This window comes from Phaeoacremonium minimum, assembly GCF_000392275.1.
Source record: "Phaeoacremonium minimum UCRPA7 unplaced genomic scaffold PA7_03_scaffold_558, whole genome shotgun sequence".
Taxonomy (NCBI): domain Eukaryota; kingdom Fungi; phylum Ascomycota; class Sordariomycetes; order Togniniales; family Togniniaceae; genus Phaeoacremonium; species Phaeoacremonium minimum.
This window is the reverse complement of record NW_006921460.1, coordinates 10504-29246: the sequence shown is the minus strand read 5'-3', so window position 1 is coordinate 29246 and position 18743 is coordinate 10504. Positions and strand designations below refer to the sequence as shown.

General features: G+C 52.6%; 5 protein-coding genes across 5 annotated transcripts; 1 reads left to right on the top strand and 4 right to left on the bottom strand.

Annotated features, from left to right (window-relative positions):
* Positions 1-350: 350 nt before the first annotated feature.
* Positions 351-1376, bottom strand: UCRPA7_7814 (putative glycoside hydrolase family 18 protein; the record flags this gene model as incomplete). Its single annotated transcript, XM_007920336.1, has 1 exon — positions 351-1376. The coding sequence occupies one exon, from the start codon at positions 1374-1376 to the stop codon at positions 351-353; it is 1026 nt and encodes a 341-aa protein (XP_007918527.1).
* Positions 1377-4567: 3191 nt separating this feature from the next.
* UCRPA7_7813 (putative wsc domain-containing protein) lies at positions 4568-6185 on the bottom strand (the record flags this gene model as incomplete). The annotated part of the gene is made up of 2 exons (XM_007920335.1): positions 4568-5804; positions 5857-6185. The coding sequence occupies 2 exons, from the start codon at positions 6183-6185 to the stop codon at positions 4568-4570; spliced, it is 1566 nt and encodes a 521-aa protein (XP_007918526.1).
* Positions 6186-12507: 6322 nt separating this feature from the next.
* UCRPA7_7812 (putative uba ts-n domain-containing protein) lies at positions 12508-13455 on the top strand (the record flags this gene model as incomplete). The annotated part of the gene is made up of 3 exons (XM_007920334.1): positions 12508-12510; positions 12642-13295; positions 13354-13455. The coding sequence occupies 3 exons, from the start codon at positions 12508-12510 to the stop codon at positions 13453-13455; spliced, it is 759 nt and encodes a 252-aa protein (XP_007918525.1).
* A 224-nt stretch (positions 13456-13679) lies between these two features.
* On the bottom strand, positions 13680-14237 carry UCRPA7_7811 (putative ubiquitin-conjugating enzyme protein; the record flags this gene model as incomplete). Its single annotated transcript, XM_007920333.1, has 2 exons — positions 13680-13933; positions 13991-14237. The coding sequence occupies 2 exons, from the start codon at positions 14235-14237 to the stop codon at positions 13680-13682; spliced, it is 501 nt and encodes a 166-aa protein (XP_007918524.1).
* Positions 14238-16811: 2574 nt separating this feature from the next.
* On the bottom strand, positions 16812-17347 carry UCRPA7_7810 (putative small nuclear ribonucleoprotein sm d3 protein; the record flags this gene model as incomplete). The annotated part of the gene is made up of 4 exons (XM_007920332.1): positions 16812-16920; positions 16996-17125; positions 17179-17239; positions 17300-17347. 4 exons carry the CDS (start codon positions 17345-17347, stop codon positions 16812-16814), a joined length of 348 nt encoding a protein of 115 aa, XP_007918523.1.
* Between the last annotated feature and the right edge of the window lie 1396 nt (positions 17348-18743).

The window sequence follows — 18743 nt, the reverse complement described above, 5'->3', positions numbered from 1 at the left end:
TTCTTTTTCTATTGAAGGCTACGATCACGGGTTTCCCATGATAGCCTCCAATATCTGTGAGAATATCAATTACCCGACCTCCTTTCGTCATTCACTTGTTTCGCAGCATAAGCCATGTGCTCTGGTCTTCATGTAACACCCTACCACACATCACGTGCAAGCTCTGTGCCTCGAGTTTTGAACACTATCGAGTTGTTTTCGGTCTGATTTGGTGACGAAAATAGCCCATATGCGTATCGTGACACGGCGGTGGTGTTGAGGAGCGTGGTCTAATTGCATGCTTGAAATCACCGGTTCCCCTTGAGTATTTTTAGATGACAAGTGGCGGACATCTCGACATATTGCATCCATCAATCCTCAGCAGCTCCGTCGGAATAGTATTCGAAGCTTTGCGGTACCTCTGCTTCTCCGTCACCCTCGTCGGCGTCCCGTGTCTCGGGGATTTTCTCCGCCGCTGGCACCGCCACGACGTTTCCGCTCGGCGCAACCATCTCCTGAGACTCAGTCCGCCGGCCCTTCAATACTGTTGTCATCCACTGCGCCCACTCCCACGGCCGTTCTCTCCCACCAGGGAGGCTGTTGAAGTATTCCCAGCCCATAACTCCGCCGAAACGAGCGTGCCGCCCGAGCAGCAGAGGAATTACGTTCGCCAGCGCTTCCCATGGTGTCCATCCGTTGCCATTCTCGGGGCTCGTAAGCAGACCCACCACGACTTTCTCCGGCTTCCAGCCCTTGTATATGATCATCTCGTACATGACAGGGTTAGAGCAGTCCCCCCAGCCGCAATAGAATTGCGCGTTGTACCAAGCAATGTCTTTGCCCCGCATGACTTCCAATGCCTCGTAATCGAACCCAGACATGTTTTTCCGAGAATCCAGCAGCGCAGCAGCCACAGGGGCCATGGTGATGAGAAAATCGGGACCGAAGTCCGCGCGAATCCGGTCGATAAGCCGAATTATCCCTCCTAAGCTCATCTCTTCTTCCACGTCCAAATCGATTCCGTCCAGAGCTCGTTCTCGTATTAGGTCCCGCATAGGGAGATAGTACCTCTCGAATTTGGCGTCGTCTGAATCTAGTCTCTCATAGGAGCCTCTGGCTGCACCACCTAGCATGAGAAGGACTTTAACACCACTTGCTTGAAGCACTCTCATCTCGGCCCAGAGAGTAGTGAAGCGGGGGTCTTTAGGGTGGTGGTCATTCAATGTCATCGCTGCTGGATCCTCATTCAGGTGCAGAGCAGCCAAGATGACATGCGTGATGCCCACGTGAGGCTGTGTAAGCAGGGGCAGAACTGATATTGGCTTGCCATCTTTGTCATGATGAGTCTGGTAATATGTGATGATGCGGGGAAGCGGCGGATGTGGAAGAGGGGGCATATTTGCTTGCGGGAGCCCGTAGGCTGGCGTTTGATGGATGGATCTGTGCCTTTCTGAGAATTTCCTGGAACGCCGTTGTCTGTGGGGTTAACCTTTCTTGCCACATAAGTGTTTGTATGGTTGAGGATCAACATAAGGTGAGGCTCTGTAACGGAACGGGGCGACGTGTGCATTAGCGGAGTGTGCTAATACAGACGACGTGACTGACAAGCTAGGTAAATTAGACACTAACAGTGAAGGGCGGCACATCGCTTCTACTCTAAGCTTAAATCACAAAAAAAGTTGTCATCCTTCTGGAACAGCACAGTTTCGGGCTAACTATATTTTTCTTGTTTCCGTTACGGAGTATCAAAAATATCCATTATGAATGACCTAATTATACAGACACCATCGAAATTATACTGCCGCGCTGCGGCTTTGGACTTTGTCCATCATTCCCCTTCCTGCTGCTTCTGGATCCCCGCTTCTTCTTCACAGGCGACCCCCTTTCTGGAGAGCTAAGTAGAAACCCGTCCTTGTCGTACAAGCCCAGGCTATCCTCGCTCCTGCGACCGGTGCTTCCGCGACCAGCACTATCTTGCTTTTCTTCGGCCATTCGTCGGGGCAGTGACGATGCCACTACTACACTTCCATCCTCAATGTCCTTAAGGGTAATGATCTGTTTGGTGGGTGTACGATATACGTCGGTGTTGATAGTCAACCTTGGTCGTGTGTCATTGCTCTCCTCTTCCTCCTCCTCTCTGATGAAGCTATCACTGTCTTCCTCTATATCAATGACGGGTATCGCATCCTCAATGTGCTCTTCCATTGCAACGCCTTCATCCTCATGCTTGCTGCTTACCACGCTACTGCGGGGAGGAGTGTTGAGGGAGAGGTAATGTTTCGATCCGGACTTCTTCTTCTTGTGGGAAACGAAGCCTCGCTCAAGTGAGGGCAGCGCCGGACTTTCGTTGGAATTAGTACTGTAGGCACTCGTTGCCGTGCTATATGAGCTGATCTGGCTGTTCATGCGCCGTAGATCGGCTACCAGATTCCCAACTTGCAGCATATCCCCTGCTCCAGATCGGTCAGGAGAGCGATTGATAGTGTTGTGACGACTCAATACGGTGCCAGTGCGACTCATGACGATGTGGCTCTGGAATGGGTCTATGGGACTCTCATCCACGGTCGAAGGAGTTGACTTGGATGGACTATCGCTGTCCATCCGGACGATAGTGCCGTTGCGGCTGAGGTTGTTCCAGCGGGCGCCTTCTGATGCGCTCTTCTTCATCGATACTGCTCTGCTTGGCCCAATGGACTTGTGTGGCGAGATGCTGTTCCTGCTTCTGCGGGAAACCCGGCCACTAGTGGTCCCATCCTGAAGCCTTCTCTCTGTCAACTTCAGGATTTCGGACAATGTCGAATCAGTCGACGAGTCTCTAGTTCTCTTAGGCCGGCGGGTGGGAGAAATATTAATTGGTGATTGCCTCTGAGGATCGCCATATGATGGGGATCTTGTCGGAGACGACCTTGTTGGAGATGAGGTGGGCGAAATATAAACAACGGGCTGAGACTGGTTGGCTAGATGTGCTTGGACAGGAGGCTCAGGCAACTGGCGAGGGGGTGGAAGATAGGGTATCTGTGACATAACAAGGTACTGTTGCTGTTGCGGCTCCGGCCGGTGTTGCATTTGAGGTTGAGGTTGTCGCTGAGGAGCCAACTGCAATGGCATTGGCATTGGTGGTGGCGGCGGTGGTGGAGGAGGGGGAGCTTGGTGCTGGTGATATTCGTGCTCCTGAAGCTCCTCGTCGTGGTTGGTGAACTGTTGTAGTCTTGGAAGCGTTGGTGATAAGTTCCTCAGAGGCCACGACTGAGAGAGCGATAGTCGCCATGATTGTCTGACGACCCTGGGCCCATGGATCGCATCTTCGTCAATCCATTGGTTTGAGGTCTTTCTTTGATGACTGCCATGCTCGGACGGCGGCCTGCTGAAGGTCTTCTGAGATGTGCGCCGAGTGAAGATTGATGCTAGCGAGGTCTTGCGAGCAGGCACCATAAACTCTTGCACCACGGTGACCTCTGAAGGCCGGCTACGGCTCTTGCGCAGCTTCCTTGGATATCCACCGGTCGTCATGGTATCGCCATCGTCGATGACGGTGTCGCCGCAGTTGATATCCAGAGCTGCATCGCGGCGCATGGCCCTGCGGCGGCGAGCCAGGGATATCCATAAGAAAGCCAGACAGGCAAATAACACAGCCGTACCGCCCAGAACGATTGCGATCAAGGCTCCCAACGTGAGTTTGCTCGAGCCTACCAGATCTCTCTGGGTATCTGAGCTGAACGGATCCTTGGAGTCTTCCGCCATCTCGATGACTTCTTTCTCCTTCACATGGGACCAGGACAGACTTCCAGTCCAACACAACCTAGGATTAAGAATTAGGTTAGGCACAAATTAGAACAGTTCAAAAACTGAACCGTACAAAATATGGCCGGACTCTAGTATTTCTTGTGGTCTATGTTTAGTGCCTTGACTACTGGAATGACTGGAATGTGTAGCTATAGACAACCACATGCCAACGTGAGGCCTGCGCCAGCCCCGAGACACTGCGCCCATGGCAGCGAGTTTAATTGAAAAGAGAGACTTATATGATTCAGTTAAACGAGGACCCTTAATGTGGCGTATCGGCGCATCTGGCTTTTTTGAAGCCATCCCTGAAGACGCCAACAACCGCATCTAGGCAGGACATTTTGAGGGTATCACGACACAACAAGGGAGACGAGAGAAGATAGTTATTGGCAGTCAAATGTAAATGCATTCATTCCCTTATCTGATTGTATGAACGATAGCAAAGAAGCAAATATCAACTTCGTGCCATATCATGCGAGCGACCTATACACACCAGGTCGGATCGCGACCTCAAATGCCTCTCCGTGTCGCAGAAACGCCATCAACACCTTGTTCACTTTGTTCAAGGTACCAGGAGCGGGCTTACACTCAATGCAAACCCCCTCAGTTGAAGCCGTTTTCGTTTGAAAACCATCCCCATGTGCGACACCTTCAATGCATGCAACGCGAACAGGGCCCAGACCAAGAAGTTTCATCGTCGAAGGATGCGGTATCGTCAAATCATCATCGCGCGAAATTCACCATATTTGCAGAAAACAGTTGTGCTGCTGAATGCCAGAATTGAAATGCTGAGAATGTGCACCGCTCACCAGGGCCGTCCGTGAAGATGCCTGTGACGATGAAGATGACCACGGCTATCGCGCCGTTTCTTAACAGCAGCGGACACGGTCACGGTCGTGGTGATATCCTCGTACTCGGTGACATAGACCTCATCCTGGTAGTAGAGAATCTCAGTTACCATGTTGCCATCAGTCACATAGCCCGTGCTGATGGGGATCCGGGTGTCCGTGTCAGCAGGAGCAGGCGCCGGTGTGGTCTCAGGAGGCGAAGGCGCCGGGGTAGTGGGAGCCGGAGTAGGTGTTGCATCGGCAGCTGGCACAGCCTCCACATGTACCACATCATCTGTCGGTGAAGACACTCCCACGGCCGCGGGTCCCGAGGTCTGGGTTGATGCAAAGAAGATCTGTCCCGGGATGTAGCTACCGTTGACGGCAGCAGTCTCGCCAGCAGCGTATGTGAGCGTCGGCACAACAACTGTCGCTGGTGTGGTCGGGTTCATAACCGTTGCAGGAGCCGGGCCCCAGTTGTCGGGAACGTTACCAGGCAGGCTGGTGAGGGAAGTGAAAGACACTTCCAACTTCAAGTTACCTGGCACCGCGATGGAGCACTGGCGCTGAGTGTTCTCATCCTGGATAGTGAAAATGGGGCAATCTTCGATTCTACCGGACTCGTTGGTGCAAGTATCGACAGCCTCTTGAAGAAAAGCCTCATCCCAACCCATGATGAAATCACCGTGGTACCCGAAGCCAAGCGGGTCACCATTGGCGAAAGTGAAATAGCCCGCCTGGTCCTTGAAGGCATAGGTATCCCAGATCACTTCGTAGAACAAGCCAGGTAGGCGAGTCGGGAAGCCGCTAGGGCAGTTGCCCTGAATAACCAAGTCCGGGTAGGCCACATGTGACTTGTGATCCGAAGAGTCAGTGTCCTTGCCATTCCAGCAGGATGGGAACATGAGCTCGGTTCGAATACCATCCGGGCAGTTCGCGTCTAGGTAACCCTTGTCAGGCAAGAAGTGGCGGTACAATGAACCCTCAGGGGTTTTCGAGTAATCCAAGCAGTTGAAGCCGAGAGCCCGCTGCGACAAGGTTCCTTGGTCAGTCTGGCCCAGAGATGCCCAAAGTGATTTCTCCGGGTCAGGAGTTGCATAGTTGCCATCACCAGCGGTATAGTTTCGACGAGAGCTGGTTCCAGCGATCATGCGAAAGTCCTTAGGGAAGCCTGTGATGCTATCGCCAGCGGGGTCCTTGTTGAGAAAGTAGTATCTGGCATGTTGTTAGCTTCTTCACCAGAGCATCCACAGAAAGGCACACATACGCCAAGATACCACCGACTTGGTTCACAATGCTGTATTCGCCAGTGGCATTGTCGTGGAAGAATAGGGGCGGGACCCAGTAGGCAGACTTGTCCTGCGTAACGCCACAAGAGGTGCAGTCGGCGCCGACTAATTCTTCATAGGTGACGGCCTCATTGAAACCGCTGGAACCGTGAATGGCGTGAAGATGCTGCGCTGGGAGAGACTTATCCACGAGTGGGTCAATTCTGGCTAGACCAGAACGGCCACGGCACTCCATGCGCCAGAAGGCACTGACCTCCACGCCCAGGAGGGCGGTAATGAGAATGGTAAGCGTCTGCTTGGAGTTCATATTGAAAGCAGCGGAGGGGTGATGAGATGCGTTCGAGAGAGGTTGCAGGAAGCTCAAGCACAAGAGGTACTAGGATCGAGTTGATGACAAACTATCAACCACTTTCTCCTGGAGGAATAGCAGGTGCTTTGATGAGGCGGAGGGTGGTGGGGGTGAGGTGTAGGAGGAGGAGTACGTAGGTGGTGGTGTGTAGTAAACCGGGGTTAGACAACGGTGAACGTTGATGTGATACAACTCACGAAGTTTGGACGGAAGTGCCCTCAGAACCAGCCACACGGACAAACTTTGGGAGGGAGGATGTTTCGGAGGTGAGGTATACAAGAGGTAGAGTTTGAGAAGTGAGATTCCCTATTTGGGTAATCCAAGCTCAGGTACAAAGATGCCTTGGAGAAAGGTCGATTTGAGGGCAGGGTGAGAGGCCCACCAAAACGATGGTTTGTAGGATATCTCGCCGGGTCCTTGAACTTTACAAGAGGATCGCGGATGAGAATCAATCAAATACAAATGGGTATTGTTTTGGGTAGGGGAAGTTTGGTTGCTGGGTGGGCAGGTAGAAGCAGACTAGAAGCGAAGCCAACCCAGAGGTAATTTGGATGGTGATGCTCCTGTCGATTGCGATAACCAGGAGACCCACAAGGGTAGCTGCTCTGGTATGTGGAATGACGATTTGGCGTCGGGTTGACAGGTTGTTTACTTGAGGAATGAGCCAAGTGAAGCCTCCCAGTATGTCCAAATGGGCTGCTTCTCCTCCGAATCTCAGCCACAACGTCAGCCGTAAATCGTAGGGGACCTGTCTCAACGGCTCTGGCGTCAAAGAATTTCAAGCCCCAGACTTTAGAGTGGTGGCAGATGATCTAAGTCACCTGCTTCAAAATGCGATATTTCGTGGTTGTGGTGTCTAGACAATTCTGAGGTTAATTTGCCTCGAACAAGTCTTCTTGTCGGTCTCCACCCCGCGAGAAGTTGATACCGCAAAATCGGTCAGATTCCGTCCCCCCTTGGCAAATGTGTCGTTTGCTTATCGAGCGTCGTCAAGATTGGCGTTAAGCTTGCGAACCACGTGCGGTAGATGCGTGCCACTCTATACGACTTCTAGACGACAAGAGGCTAGACCGGGGGCAGTCTACCACGATCGATATGGTTCCAGAGTCGGTTCGATAATCGAATGTTAAGTGAATCTCGCGGCGAGTCCAGACCGTCGTCGCAAATGGGCGCTTCCAAAGCACCGGGCCAACAACACTTCTGTCTTTCTTCTCAAGGAGTTCTGGCCCCTGTTGAATAAAAGAGTCGAAAACCAATGTCCAGCTCAGGTTGATAAGCCAAGACCGGCAGTTAAGACCTGGACAAGCCGAGATCTCTGAAGTTCTCCAGAAACGAATGCGATCAACACAGATGAGAATGAATGATCAATGTGTCAAAAAAATGGTTGCGTTCACGAAAAGGAGTGTGAATGTCGAAGGGAAACTGGGAGACTGGAACCTGGAGGTAACGAAAGTCGCAAGAGTTCACCAAAGGTCAAGTCAGGCCAGATCCAGGAGACCACGACGACGAACAGAGAAAATGAATGTGGGAAGTGACGAAGCGAACACCGCGGAGGCGCGTTGAGTGAATCTCGCCAAGGGAGGGAGAACGAACGAAACACGTCAAAGGATAGCGAAGGAGAGACATGGGCTGAAGATATTCATTCCATTGCAGACTCACTCACACTTGGGGGAGGGGGGTGGCCGGGGACCCGAGCGGAGCGGAGGCACGCTGCCAAGCGATCACTTTACCAGGCCAGATCCCCATGCTGTACTCACCTGGACTTCTGTGCAACTCATACAGGGGCAAGGGAGCACCTTGTCAGCCACAGCCAACGGGGAAAGCTGGTGTACACGAGGTAGATTAAGGGTGCAGTCCAAGGCTCACTAGAGCCGTTTGGAAAAGGTGGGAGGTGGCACAGAAACTGGGTTGCCAGACCGGGGATCTGTTGGCTGTGCGCATCTTAGTGGGCGATCATGTCCTGCAGGTACAGATAGAGTACAGGTACAGCAACTCCTCGGCCCTCATCTACCTCGTCGGGACACGCCTACCGGCAACGATCGCAGACGACTTGTCGCCTTTTTCCATCCGAAAATCTGCACCTCTCTCGGGCCCTGGCAGACACACTCGTCATCCTCAGCCGTCGCAGCGGTGTGTTATGGAGAAGGAGCTGGGGGCACAGAGGCTTGGGCACGCACGTTGCCGCCCTCATTGGAGCAATTGCCGGAGGGCGAATAGGGATAAGCAGAATCTACAGGGGAGATCTGCAGAACGGCAGACGCTATTTGGAAGCACAAAGAGGATATCCCATACCAGTTTATGAATTCCAAAAGCCTGCACCGCCGCTTGGGGGCCCGTCAGTGCAGTCCTTCGGCAACGCAATGGACAATAGGCAAGAGAGGCTATTAAGGGCACATGCCGTTACTCGGCACGACGCTCGCATTCCAGTCGCGCAGAGAACGCCACAGACACGGCGAGAGCTCCAATTCACCCGCCGCGCTGAAGGATGCGGAACTCCTTGACACGCCGCCAGTGAAGTGCCCAGGATGGGGGGTCTCCTGATCACGACGAGAAGAAATGGTGCTCCCTTCCTCATCACCCTCACCCTCTGTGGCCGGCCAGTTGTCCTTCGTGGCACCATTAGCGTCACACATCGTGGCTTGCACGTTCGTTCTGGCCCGATGAGTGCAGACAGACATGCGCGGCAAGCAGAACGTGTCTCTTATGCCTGTCATACAAACCGGTCGTGCTATCTTGGTCGATTGGCTGCGAAAAGACGCCAGCTGACAAGCTGTCTGGCCGTGAATCTGCGTTTGCTGCCAAAGATTTTGACAAAGGGGAAAGACCACAAAAGCTGCAAGCCCAATTAAAGCCAGGGGCGGCTGTTAAGCTGCAAGGCACGCCAGGGATAGCGCAGGGGCTCGATCCCCAATGGAAGGTCTTGAAACGTGTTTCAGGCACTTCATCTGGCCAATCACCTTACACAATCGCCCCCTTTACCCTCGACCAACATGCATGGCCTGCGCCTAACCCCCAGCTATTCTTGTGCCCCTCCAACACCCTTAGGAATGAATGGCTGGAGCGCCCGAACCGAAGGGTTAAATCCCACGCTTCTAAAAGTGTGCTTGACGGTACAGCGTGGCTTGTGCCACAGTCTCACCTCGTCAGAGCACTCGCCTCCCTATTCTGGGCAACAAGTGATGCTATTCTCGAGAGCAGCATAACGAGCGAGATTGTATGAAGCTTACCGGTTGAAATTGTTGTCGGCTACTGTCTATATGAGCACTACTCATTTAGTTTGTCAATTATCGATGTTGCTGGGCAGCGAAATGTTGAGCAGGTGTCAATAACATTCCTTCTCAGCTGCGTCGAGTCAGGGACAGACTCCTGACTCCTGACTCCTGTGTGATGGGGCCCCAAAAGCAAACAATTCGGCGGCTGGACGGGATGTGAAATTCCTGTTCAACGAAAAGATCATCGCCGTTTGCTGAACGACTTATCTGCTGCATGGAGGAGACCTTCGTCACCACCTGCACTTTTTGAGTGTGATGACGTTGAAGAGACAATCGAGCTGAGAGCTGTGTAAACTGCCCGAAATGACAGAAGTAGTGGCTGGTTCGGGAACAACCGTTTGTCATTACGTATTCAATGTGGAGGAGACCGCCCCTATGGGATAGGCAAGGGGAGATGAGCTTCTCCTGTTTGATCATCGAACAAGCTTCCTTCAGAATCCGACCACAGGAATGATGAGTGTTAGAGGGAACTTATGGTAAACCAACATGTCAAGTCCTTACACACTAATAGGCCATTTGTACAGGTATTTATGATCAGGCCTTGAAGCTAGATGAACTTTTCGAAATAAGTCTATTTCAGCGTTAATTTCCAGCATTACATACAGATTTTGTCGGACAGGTCATGAACTATTCTCTGCACCACGGGAACCACTTAGACTACTGTACAAAACATCCTGCATAGTTATCTGTCAAGTGAACCACGCGGGTTATTGAATATGAACTTGTTTACAGAGTTTTGTTTTTACAAGATCGGGGGAAGAAATCTATACAGTTAGACATGATCCTGAGCGTCTTCACTTGAGGCCTGTAATTTCAAATAATGGTTCAAATAATGGATCATTGAACAGTGACAGGCTCGTTCACCGAGACACTTCTTCCTGAAAGAGATCAGTAGCCGGGTCTGTGTTTAGCAGCTAAGCACGTGGAGAGGCGACGCCACATATGCCACTTCAGCCACAGAATCTTAAGCCACATGTTACGACAACGTGCTTGGGGAAGCTATCGACTAGGAAAGGAGTATTAATCTGTTATGCAATACTGAGCAACCCTGGATATGTGGTAGTGGATGAACTCTGGATTCGAGAATTGATGGCACTGTATTTTCTTTCAAAAAGATAAAGATTTCTGCTTCTCGTCATCTGCAACGATGGACGACCTTTCCGGGTTGGACTGGTCGTCTACCAGCAAAACATCGAAACCGCCGCCGATGAACTCTTCGAGTGCCTTCTCCTACCCTTCGCTCCGGCCGACACCGTCACCCCTCACCTCGGGGCGTAACACGCCCTTGTCCTCTCAAGCCTCAGGCAACATTGGCTCCAAGCCGCCGCCAGCCAAACCGTCCCAAGATGCCTTCAGCAACCTTATGAACATTGGCTCTCACAAGAACACTGCAAACCTGAGCTTGCGAGAACGTCAAGAACAGCTCGAGGCCGAAAAGAGGAGGAAAGAAGAAGAAAAGCGCAAACAGGCGCAAGCAAATTTTGGCGATGGGCAGTTCTGGGACACTCTGGGCCAGCGATCAGGGACGGGTTCGAGGACAGCGTCCCCCGCTATCCCTCCTCCGGTTTCCACGCCTAATGCACAGAATGCTAAGCCGGGATCCGATGACGACCTATTCGCTGCGTTCAATGCCGACACCAAGGTAGACAACGCGAGTCACTACCCCCCGCCGCAGCTTGCCTCTGGGAAGTCTACGCCAGCGCTGAATCTCAATGATCCAAGCGCCTGGACAAAACCTTCTGCTCCTAACGGCGGAGGCCTTGGTGACGACGACGATGACCCATTTGGTCTCAACCAGATGAAGCCTACTAGCAGTCGCCCAGCTCCACAAACCTCAGAGGGTGACGAGGAGGACGATGACCTCCTGGGCGACCTAGGAAAGCCAGTCGACCAGATCAAGCGGAAGCAGCAACCGCCACAGCGGCGGCCGCAAGAACCAGAGCCAGGAAAGCCCATCGAAGGATCAGATTCGGATTCAGCCGACGAGGATGCTGTCCCAGCTGGGAGTCAGGACCCCTTTGACAAAGCGGTAGCACAGCTTGTGGATTATGGATTCACGCCAGAGAACGCCAGACGGGGTCTAACAGAAAGCGGCGCCGGCTTGAATGTACAGGCTGCAGTGAACTGGTTACTTGATGATGCACACCGGCAGTCGAAAGAGAAGGCAAAGGGGGGCAGGGGCGCGAGCAGAGAAGCTTCAACCCGGACCGAGGTTCCATCTGAAAGAGATAGGAACGCCAGCCCGGCCTGGATGAGTGAAGGGCCTCCGAACAGGCGGGATAACGGTTCACCTGCTAGCGGAGAGCCTGACTTTGCAAAGACAGCGGCGGCTGTGGGGACAAGTTTTCTCAAGACCGCGAATTCACTGTGGAAAACTGGGCAGAAAAGGATGCAAAAGGCGGTCGCTGAGTTTCAACAGCCAGAAGGTGATCCTAGCCAGCCGAAATGGATGAGGTCGATACAGCAAGAGAGAACACCAGGCGAAGGAGAAAAACGCCACATTGATGTAACAGATGAGGCCATGGCGCTTGAGGCAAACTCTCGCCCCGTCAGAAGTCATCTCGCTCCGCAGTCTCGTAGTGAGCAAAGGGCGGCTACGCGTGACCAGTCTCCAGCCCTGTCAACAGGATCATCTACTCGGAGCAGTTCCGCCCCTAGATGGCAGCAACAACAGCCACAACCCTCACTATTAGACCCTAGAGTTCGACTGAGTAAACTCTCGGCTGAAGAGCCCCAGGCCTATGTCAGTCCGGCTCGAAGGAAGAAACCTGCTGCACAGCCACCGGTCGATTCAAGGCCTCAGCCCTCAGAAGAACCTGATCTTCTGTTCAACTCTCAAGCTCCCTCTAAGTCTACTAATCCACAAAGACAGTTCCAACCATCGCCGGCTTCAAACAAGGTAGCCTCGCACCCACCGCCTCCCAGAAAGACTCCAACACCCCGCCCAGTTCGTCAAATACCATCAATCCAGCCCGCGGCTCTGCAGACTTCGACTCGCCACCGGTTGGATGGTACAGCACATTTCAAACGTGGAGATTATGCAGCAGCGCACAGCTCCTATTCTTCATCCCTCGCGGCTATACCTCGCGAGCATCCCTTGGCGATTCTTCTGCTCTGCAATAGAGCCTTGACAGCTCTCAAGACTGGTGAGCCGCGCCAAGCTGTCGAGGATGCAGACGCGGCGATCACGCTTATTGGGCCTGGCAAGGGCGAGGGCGAACACGTTCAGCTGCAAGATGAGAGCGGCGAGAAGCGAGATATGAAGGATCTCTTTGGGAAAGCGTTGACCCGAAAAGCCGAGGCATTGGAGCAGATGGAGAAGTGGGCAGATGCTGGCGCCGTCTGGACAATTTGCATTGAGAGTGGTGTTGGCGGTCCTACAGCTCTCGCAGGCCGTCAGCGATGTCAAAAGGCACTTGCTCCAAAGCCTGCCTCTAAACCGCCGACGCCGGCTGCCAGATCAAGGACAACTACACCGACTGCTCGGCCCGCTACAAGACGTACAGCTCCGTCGCTTCTTCAGAAGGACTCTGAAGCTGTCGAGAGGCTCCGTGCTGCGAATCAAGCGGCTGCAAAGGCAGACGATGAGAAGTTTGCGCTGGTCGACAAGGTTGATGCCCGCATTGCTGCATGGCGCGATGGCAAGAGGGATAATCTTCGAGCCCTGTTGGGCAGCCTGGACCAGGTCTTGTGGGAGAACAGCGGATGGAAGAAAGTCGGGTTACATGAACTTGTGATGGCCAACAAAGTGAAGATCGTCTACATGAAGGCCATCAGCAAGACACACCCAGATAAGGTAAGCTTGTCACTTAAACCGAGAAGACGCAGACTCTTTTGCTAACTGTTTCACTCAGCTTCCACAAGACGCAAACACAGAGATCCGAATGATTGCAGGGACTGTATTTGCGACATTGAATGAGAGCTGGGATAAGTTTAAAGCTGAGAACGGTCTGTAGCCTGGCCATTCGGTCTATGAAGTCACGAAGAATGAGCGTAGAAGAAGCATGTAGACACAATGAATACCCAACCCATAGAGAAGCGTTGCTAAAGTGTATTACCTAAAACTCCACGCTATGCATATGTGAGCGATCACGAATCTCGTCTGCTCTGATGTACCTATTGAACCTGCAGTTGGAGCATCATATGTTGCTCGCCAGAATGGACTTCATATTTCGGGATTCTAGAGTCCCAACATATGCCTGACGCCATCTCGGACCTTCTGCTCGTACTCGCCCCTCCGCTCGCGCCACATCTTCGCCGCTTCGACATTCGCAGGACTTTCGTCGTTCGGCTCCGCAAGCATACTCATCACCGAGATCAAGATCTTCTCCACTGACTGAATCGGCGACCAACGCTCGGATGCGTGCTCGTAGTGGTTCGGGTCGTCGCCGGGTGGATGTAGAATAGAGATGCAGACCAGGCCACTGGGGTACACTGCATGTGAACGTCAGTCGAGCTGTTGCTTTTGGATGCCTGGATGTGTGAACATACCATTGGGATGCCAAATCTCCCCCAGAAACTTCATTGTTGGTGGAGCGAGCGGGTAGTCTTTGGGGAAGCGTAACTCGGCAGGGAAAACGCCGCCCTCGAACGGGGTGCCCTCGGGGCCCTGGATCAGCGCCTCCCAGTGTAGCAGATCATCTTCGGAGACGGGACCGGCGGTGATGCCCTCAGGCGGATTGTTCGTCAACGCCCGATACTCCTGGAGGAGCCGGCGGTGTGCAGTCGACTGCGACATTTCGGAGGATCTAGAGCTTGCAGGCCAGAGTCTTCAAAGTCTCAAGTATCGGATTCACGAGAAAGGGTATACGAGTGTTCAGTAGACGTAGGTATGGTGGGTTGGTTCCGGGAGCGGATGTATCCGGAATAGCGTGGGGCAGACTGAGCGATGTAGTTAGGTAGTGACGTCCCAGGGCTCACCCACTAAAGCTGCCGGCTCTTTGCCGGCAAAACCAAGCTCTGAATTACAGCTCTCTTAGCGACACTCAAAGCTTCCTGTGATATCCTGCTCAGGTCCTCCTCATAGACTCAACGGCAGCCATGTCACCACGACTCACTTTGCGGCCAGCTGCCGGCCGCACCAAGGCATTTGCGAGTCTCATATCGAATCCTCAACCACAACTATGCCTCTTCTGTTCGCTATGTTCGCGACCGACTAGCGCGACACCAAAGACCAGGCGCAGAAATCTCGTGTCGCGAAGACTCGAATCTACTTCGGCTCTGGCACATACAAATCCCCGCCGAGATCTTGAAGACGCCCTGAAAGACCTGCAAAAGCATGCCGCAAATTATGTGAATCTGTCAAGAATTCAATTGGCCCTCAGCGGCTTGAAGCAGGAGGCAGGAAACGAGTCAATACGCATCGCGATATTAGGCTTGACGAACGGCGCAGATTCGGGCCGTATAGCAAAGGAAGTGCTCAGGCTGCTGTTAGCAGACCCGTTGAAGCCCGAGCAGGACTGGGAGCAGCAATTGGGCAATCATGACGCCGGTCAGCCTCTGATTATTAGGGTTGGCCCAGAGCAAATCCGTGATGGAGACGGATCAGTGGCATTCGCGAAAGACAGCAGCCTCCTGCGCGAAATCCGCATCTCGTCGCCAACTCTCAATGGACACAACCTTGAGATTTTGGTCACTGAGTCCAATCCGCTTGCAGACGCAGACAACGATGCAGCATTTCAGGCCTTCGAGGAAGCCGTTCTCGTGCCTACGGTAGACATTCCCACCTCGAGTACGGGAAGATACGCCCCGATCACGACTCCGATCCACAAAGCTTTAATTGTTACTGAAGGCATAATGGGAGCGGCCTCCATTGTAACAATGCCACTATTACAGTACCGAGACACGATAGCTGCGGCTGTCAACCTGCCAGGCTTTCCCTCTGAAGACGCAGCTGGCTACCCTTTTACACAGGTCGACATTAAGACTGCTAGCAAAGGGCTTGCTGCTTTCCGCGAAAGCCTGAGCAATGCTTTCACTTATGAGCAATTGTGGTTCCAGAGTAACGTGCCGACGCTTCTGGAGTGGCTTAAAACCGGCACGTCTCCAACCAGTGATGGTGCCACTAAGGGGCCGGTTAAGGCCCTCGTTGCGTCAATCTTGCAGAATGCTCTTGCATCAATCCAAGAATCAGAGGCGCATCGGTTATCCTCTGTTCTATCTGCAACTTCTGCATCTGACCTTACAGCCTTGAATCAGGGCCTAGCAGATTGGGCCGAATCTGCACATGCTGAGCTTCAAGATCAGCTGGATCTGGCATTCACAAGCCGCCGTTGGCGGAAACTAAACTGGTGGAAGCTATTTTGGCGTGTTGATGACGTTGCGCTGCTTTCTTCAGAGATGCTCAGCCAGCGCTTTCTCCCTCTTGCGGAACGCAACATCATATATCTCGCCGGCCGTCTTGAAGAAGCTGGCTTGTTCGCAGATTCAGGCAAACCATCTTATTCTGCACCTATTCTGCAAGCGCCTGATGCTTCAACAGCCGAAGAGTCTCTCAGTCTCGAACCGCCAAAATCCGCCGTAGTGGAAGCTGAATCAAAGTGGCCGACACATATCGGCTTTACGCGGGCTTACCTCCTGGACAAAACAATTCCAGCCCTCCAGGCTTTGGCTCAAAAGCTCATGATCCAATCGCTCAGCACTTCTGCATTGTCTACGGCTCTAGCAGCCCTTGCCTACTTGTCTGCTTTCAGTCCCTTTGAAGCCGGTGCGGTAGCTGCGCTGGGTATTGTCTGGAGTCTTCGACGGCTGCAGACAAAATGGGAAACAGCGCGGGAGTATTGGCAGGGAGAAGTACAAGAAGAAGGCCGCAAGGCCGTGAGAGCCGTCGAAGTTAGCGTTGCCGAGGTTCTTGACAGATCTACAAAGGGTGCTCTTAAGGGACCTGAAGGCGTGACGGAACTGAGAAAGGCAAGAGAGCTTGTTCAAAAAGCCGAGGAAGCGCTATCGAAGCTCAAGTAATCACAGATCCACTCGGAGGATAATATTTGTACATTTCCTGTAACGTATACCAGGGAAACCACTGCTCTCCCATTGTAAATATTTATCACTTCAAGGTGCGCAAATGGTTAGCAATCGTTTGCTATTGGTTCTTCCGAGTATGACCATACGTACTCTATTTTAGAGCCGCGCTCGATTCTTGCTCAAGCGGCATGTCTGCCTGGCCTCAAAATCGGGTAGCATCTATATCGATGTGCCGCCTGCCAATATCATGCTATATCCGCCATCATTTCCCGTGGCTTTTGATCCGAACGCCAAACACAATTGCCATGTCGCCTGTCGTCTGTCACGCTTAGAACAGAAATCATATCTCCTATCTGCCTCCCCGTCCACCAGCCCTTGCCCTGCTAACGGTCGCCCTGCCTCTTGCCAAACCCACACCACGACCACGGACGTTGCGGCTTCGGAACATGGGCGCATTCCTATTCATCTCGTCAGCAAAGTCGCCCGCGTACCCAAGCAGTCGCCCTTCGATTTGCGACACCGTAAACACCTACCTCAACATGTCTGGGACAATGAAGAACCGAACGTGACTGCCTCGAATGTAGACCTGCTCCAGATGGCTGACTCTTCCATCGCGCGCCGTCACCGTAATGTCCTTGAGCTGCACGTTCATGTTGTCTTCGGCTATTCAATCAATTAGCCCAAGCAGAAATATAGGAATAAACTGTCTCACGCACCTTCGATGAGCTTGCCGCGGTAGGTCTGGCCAGAGGTGATCTCCAGGGTCACAATGTGGCCCTACAAACAATGTTAGTACACGATAGAGCGCCCCAAAGTTCCGATAGATCCAATGCTCACCTGAGCCTCGTTCAGCAGCTTGATCGGGATGCCAATTGTGGACGTCATGGTGGAGTCTGGCTGCGGAGGAAGCTGGAGTGTAGGTCGACTGTTGAGCTTCTTCGCAAGGCCCTCGTCGCGTAGTGGGAAGGTTGGTACCACCCAAATTTCTCGAACGGTCCGTCAATTCTCCGACAGCTGGTGGCCGGCCCCACTGCCGGCACTCTGCTCCGTCACGCCCCTCCGCCGTTACAGTGGGGACGCCGGAGGGCGGATTTGGTGGAAATTAAAAGGCTTCGATTGGAGTGTGCACTTCTGAGAGTACTGGCTCGCACGTTCCACGGCCTCTTCGATCCCTCTGTAGCTTGCAAAGTGAATTTCGACACTTGAGTCCTCTTGTACGACTGTGTGACATGTCGCCAAGTGTACCTGGGCCTCCCCCAATTCCGCATTGGTGATGAAGAGTATCTTCTTGTTCCTTGTCGAGCTCATTTTCTCAAATGATCTAACGTCTATCAAAGGGTTTACAAGAAACGAAAGAAGGTGGTTTCGGAGGGAAAGAGAAATTGAAGCTGAGGAGAGGTCTTCACTTCATTGGACTGCATGTCTCTTCAGACAGCCATCTTGCACAGCCTTACGCATAGACATTCTACACGTGTATATCCAGGGACTTTTGCATTTGTTGAGGAGGATTGCGCCTGTGCCGCATGGTGTACGGCATGGTAGACGTAGGCCCCTTGCAGCGAGCGCTGTGGTATGAAAAGAGCCCAGCCAGACAGACCCCCCATTCAGCTCTAAGAAATAGTCACGGCCTGAAGAAAGTGCAATAATGTCTGTAGTTTACATTATCATGGTGAAAAGTGATTGTCGTAGGGGTTAGCAAACATGCTTTATTGGTGTTTACCCCTGTCCGACAGGATACGGAGATCAATCTCACTCGTCGCTTTGACATGATACACGGCGAAGTTTTTGTTGCGGGAAGCAGAAAAGACAGACACCAGCGGCCTTTTCTAAGCTACAGACAAATTCAGCACTAGCTGTCCTGGCGACTGTCTCGAATGTATTAGACATCCCGAGACAGCGAGCTGTTACAGGTAGAAAGCCACGATTTGATGTGTTCTGATGGACTTCACGGAAGGCGAGTGGGAGGGACTCAGTTTGTGCTTATTCTCTAGCTAAAGTCTCATTCCATGGCCTCCACTCCTGCGAATCGTAAGATGTCATGCACTTCACTTGTGGGGGTGGGTTTGGCTGCCATATTATCGGATTGGACTGCTCAGTCTGTTCCGAGCCAAGCCAGTGCGATGTGTACCCCTTCAATGCTTTGATATCCTTTGCACGCTCATCCGAGTATTCTAGATTGACACTGGGTACCACTGCGATTCGTCCATATCCATTGTACCACATGTCTTTGCAAAAGAGTTCTGGTTCTCCCTGAAAACATTCGCCCTTCCCAGGACCACGA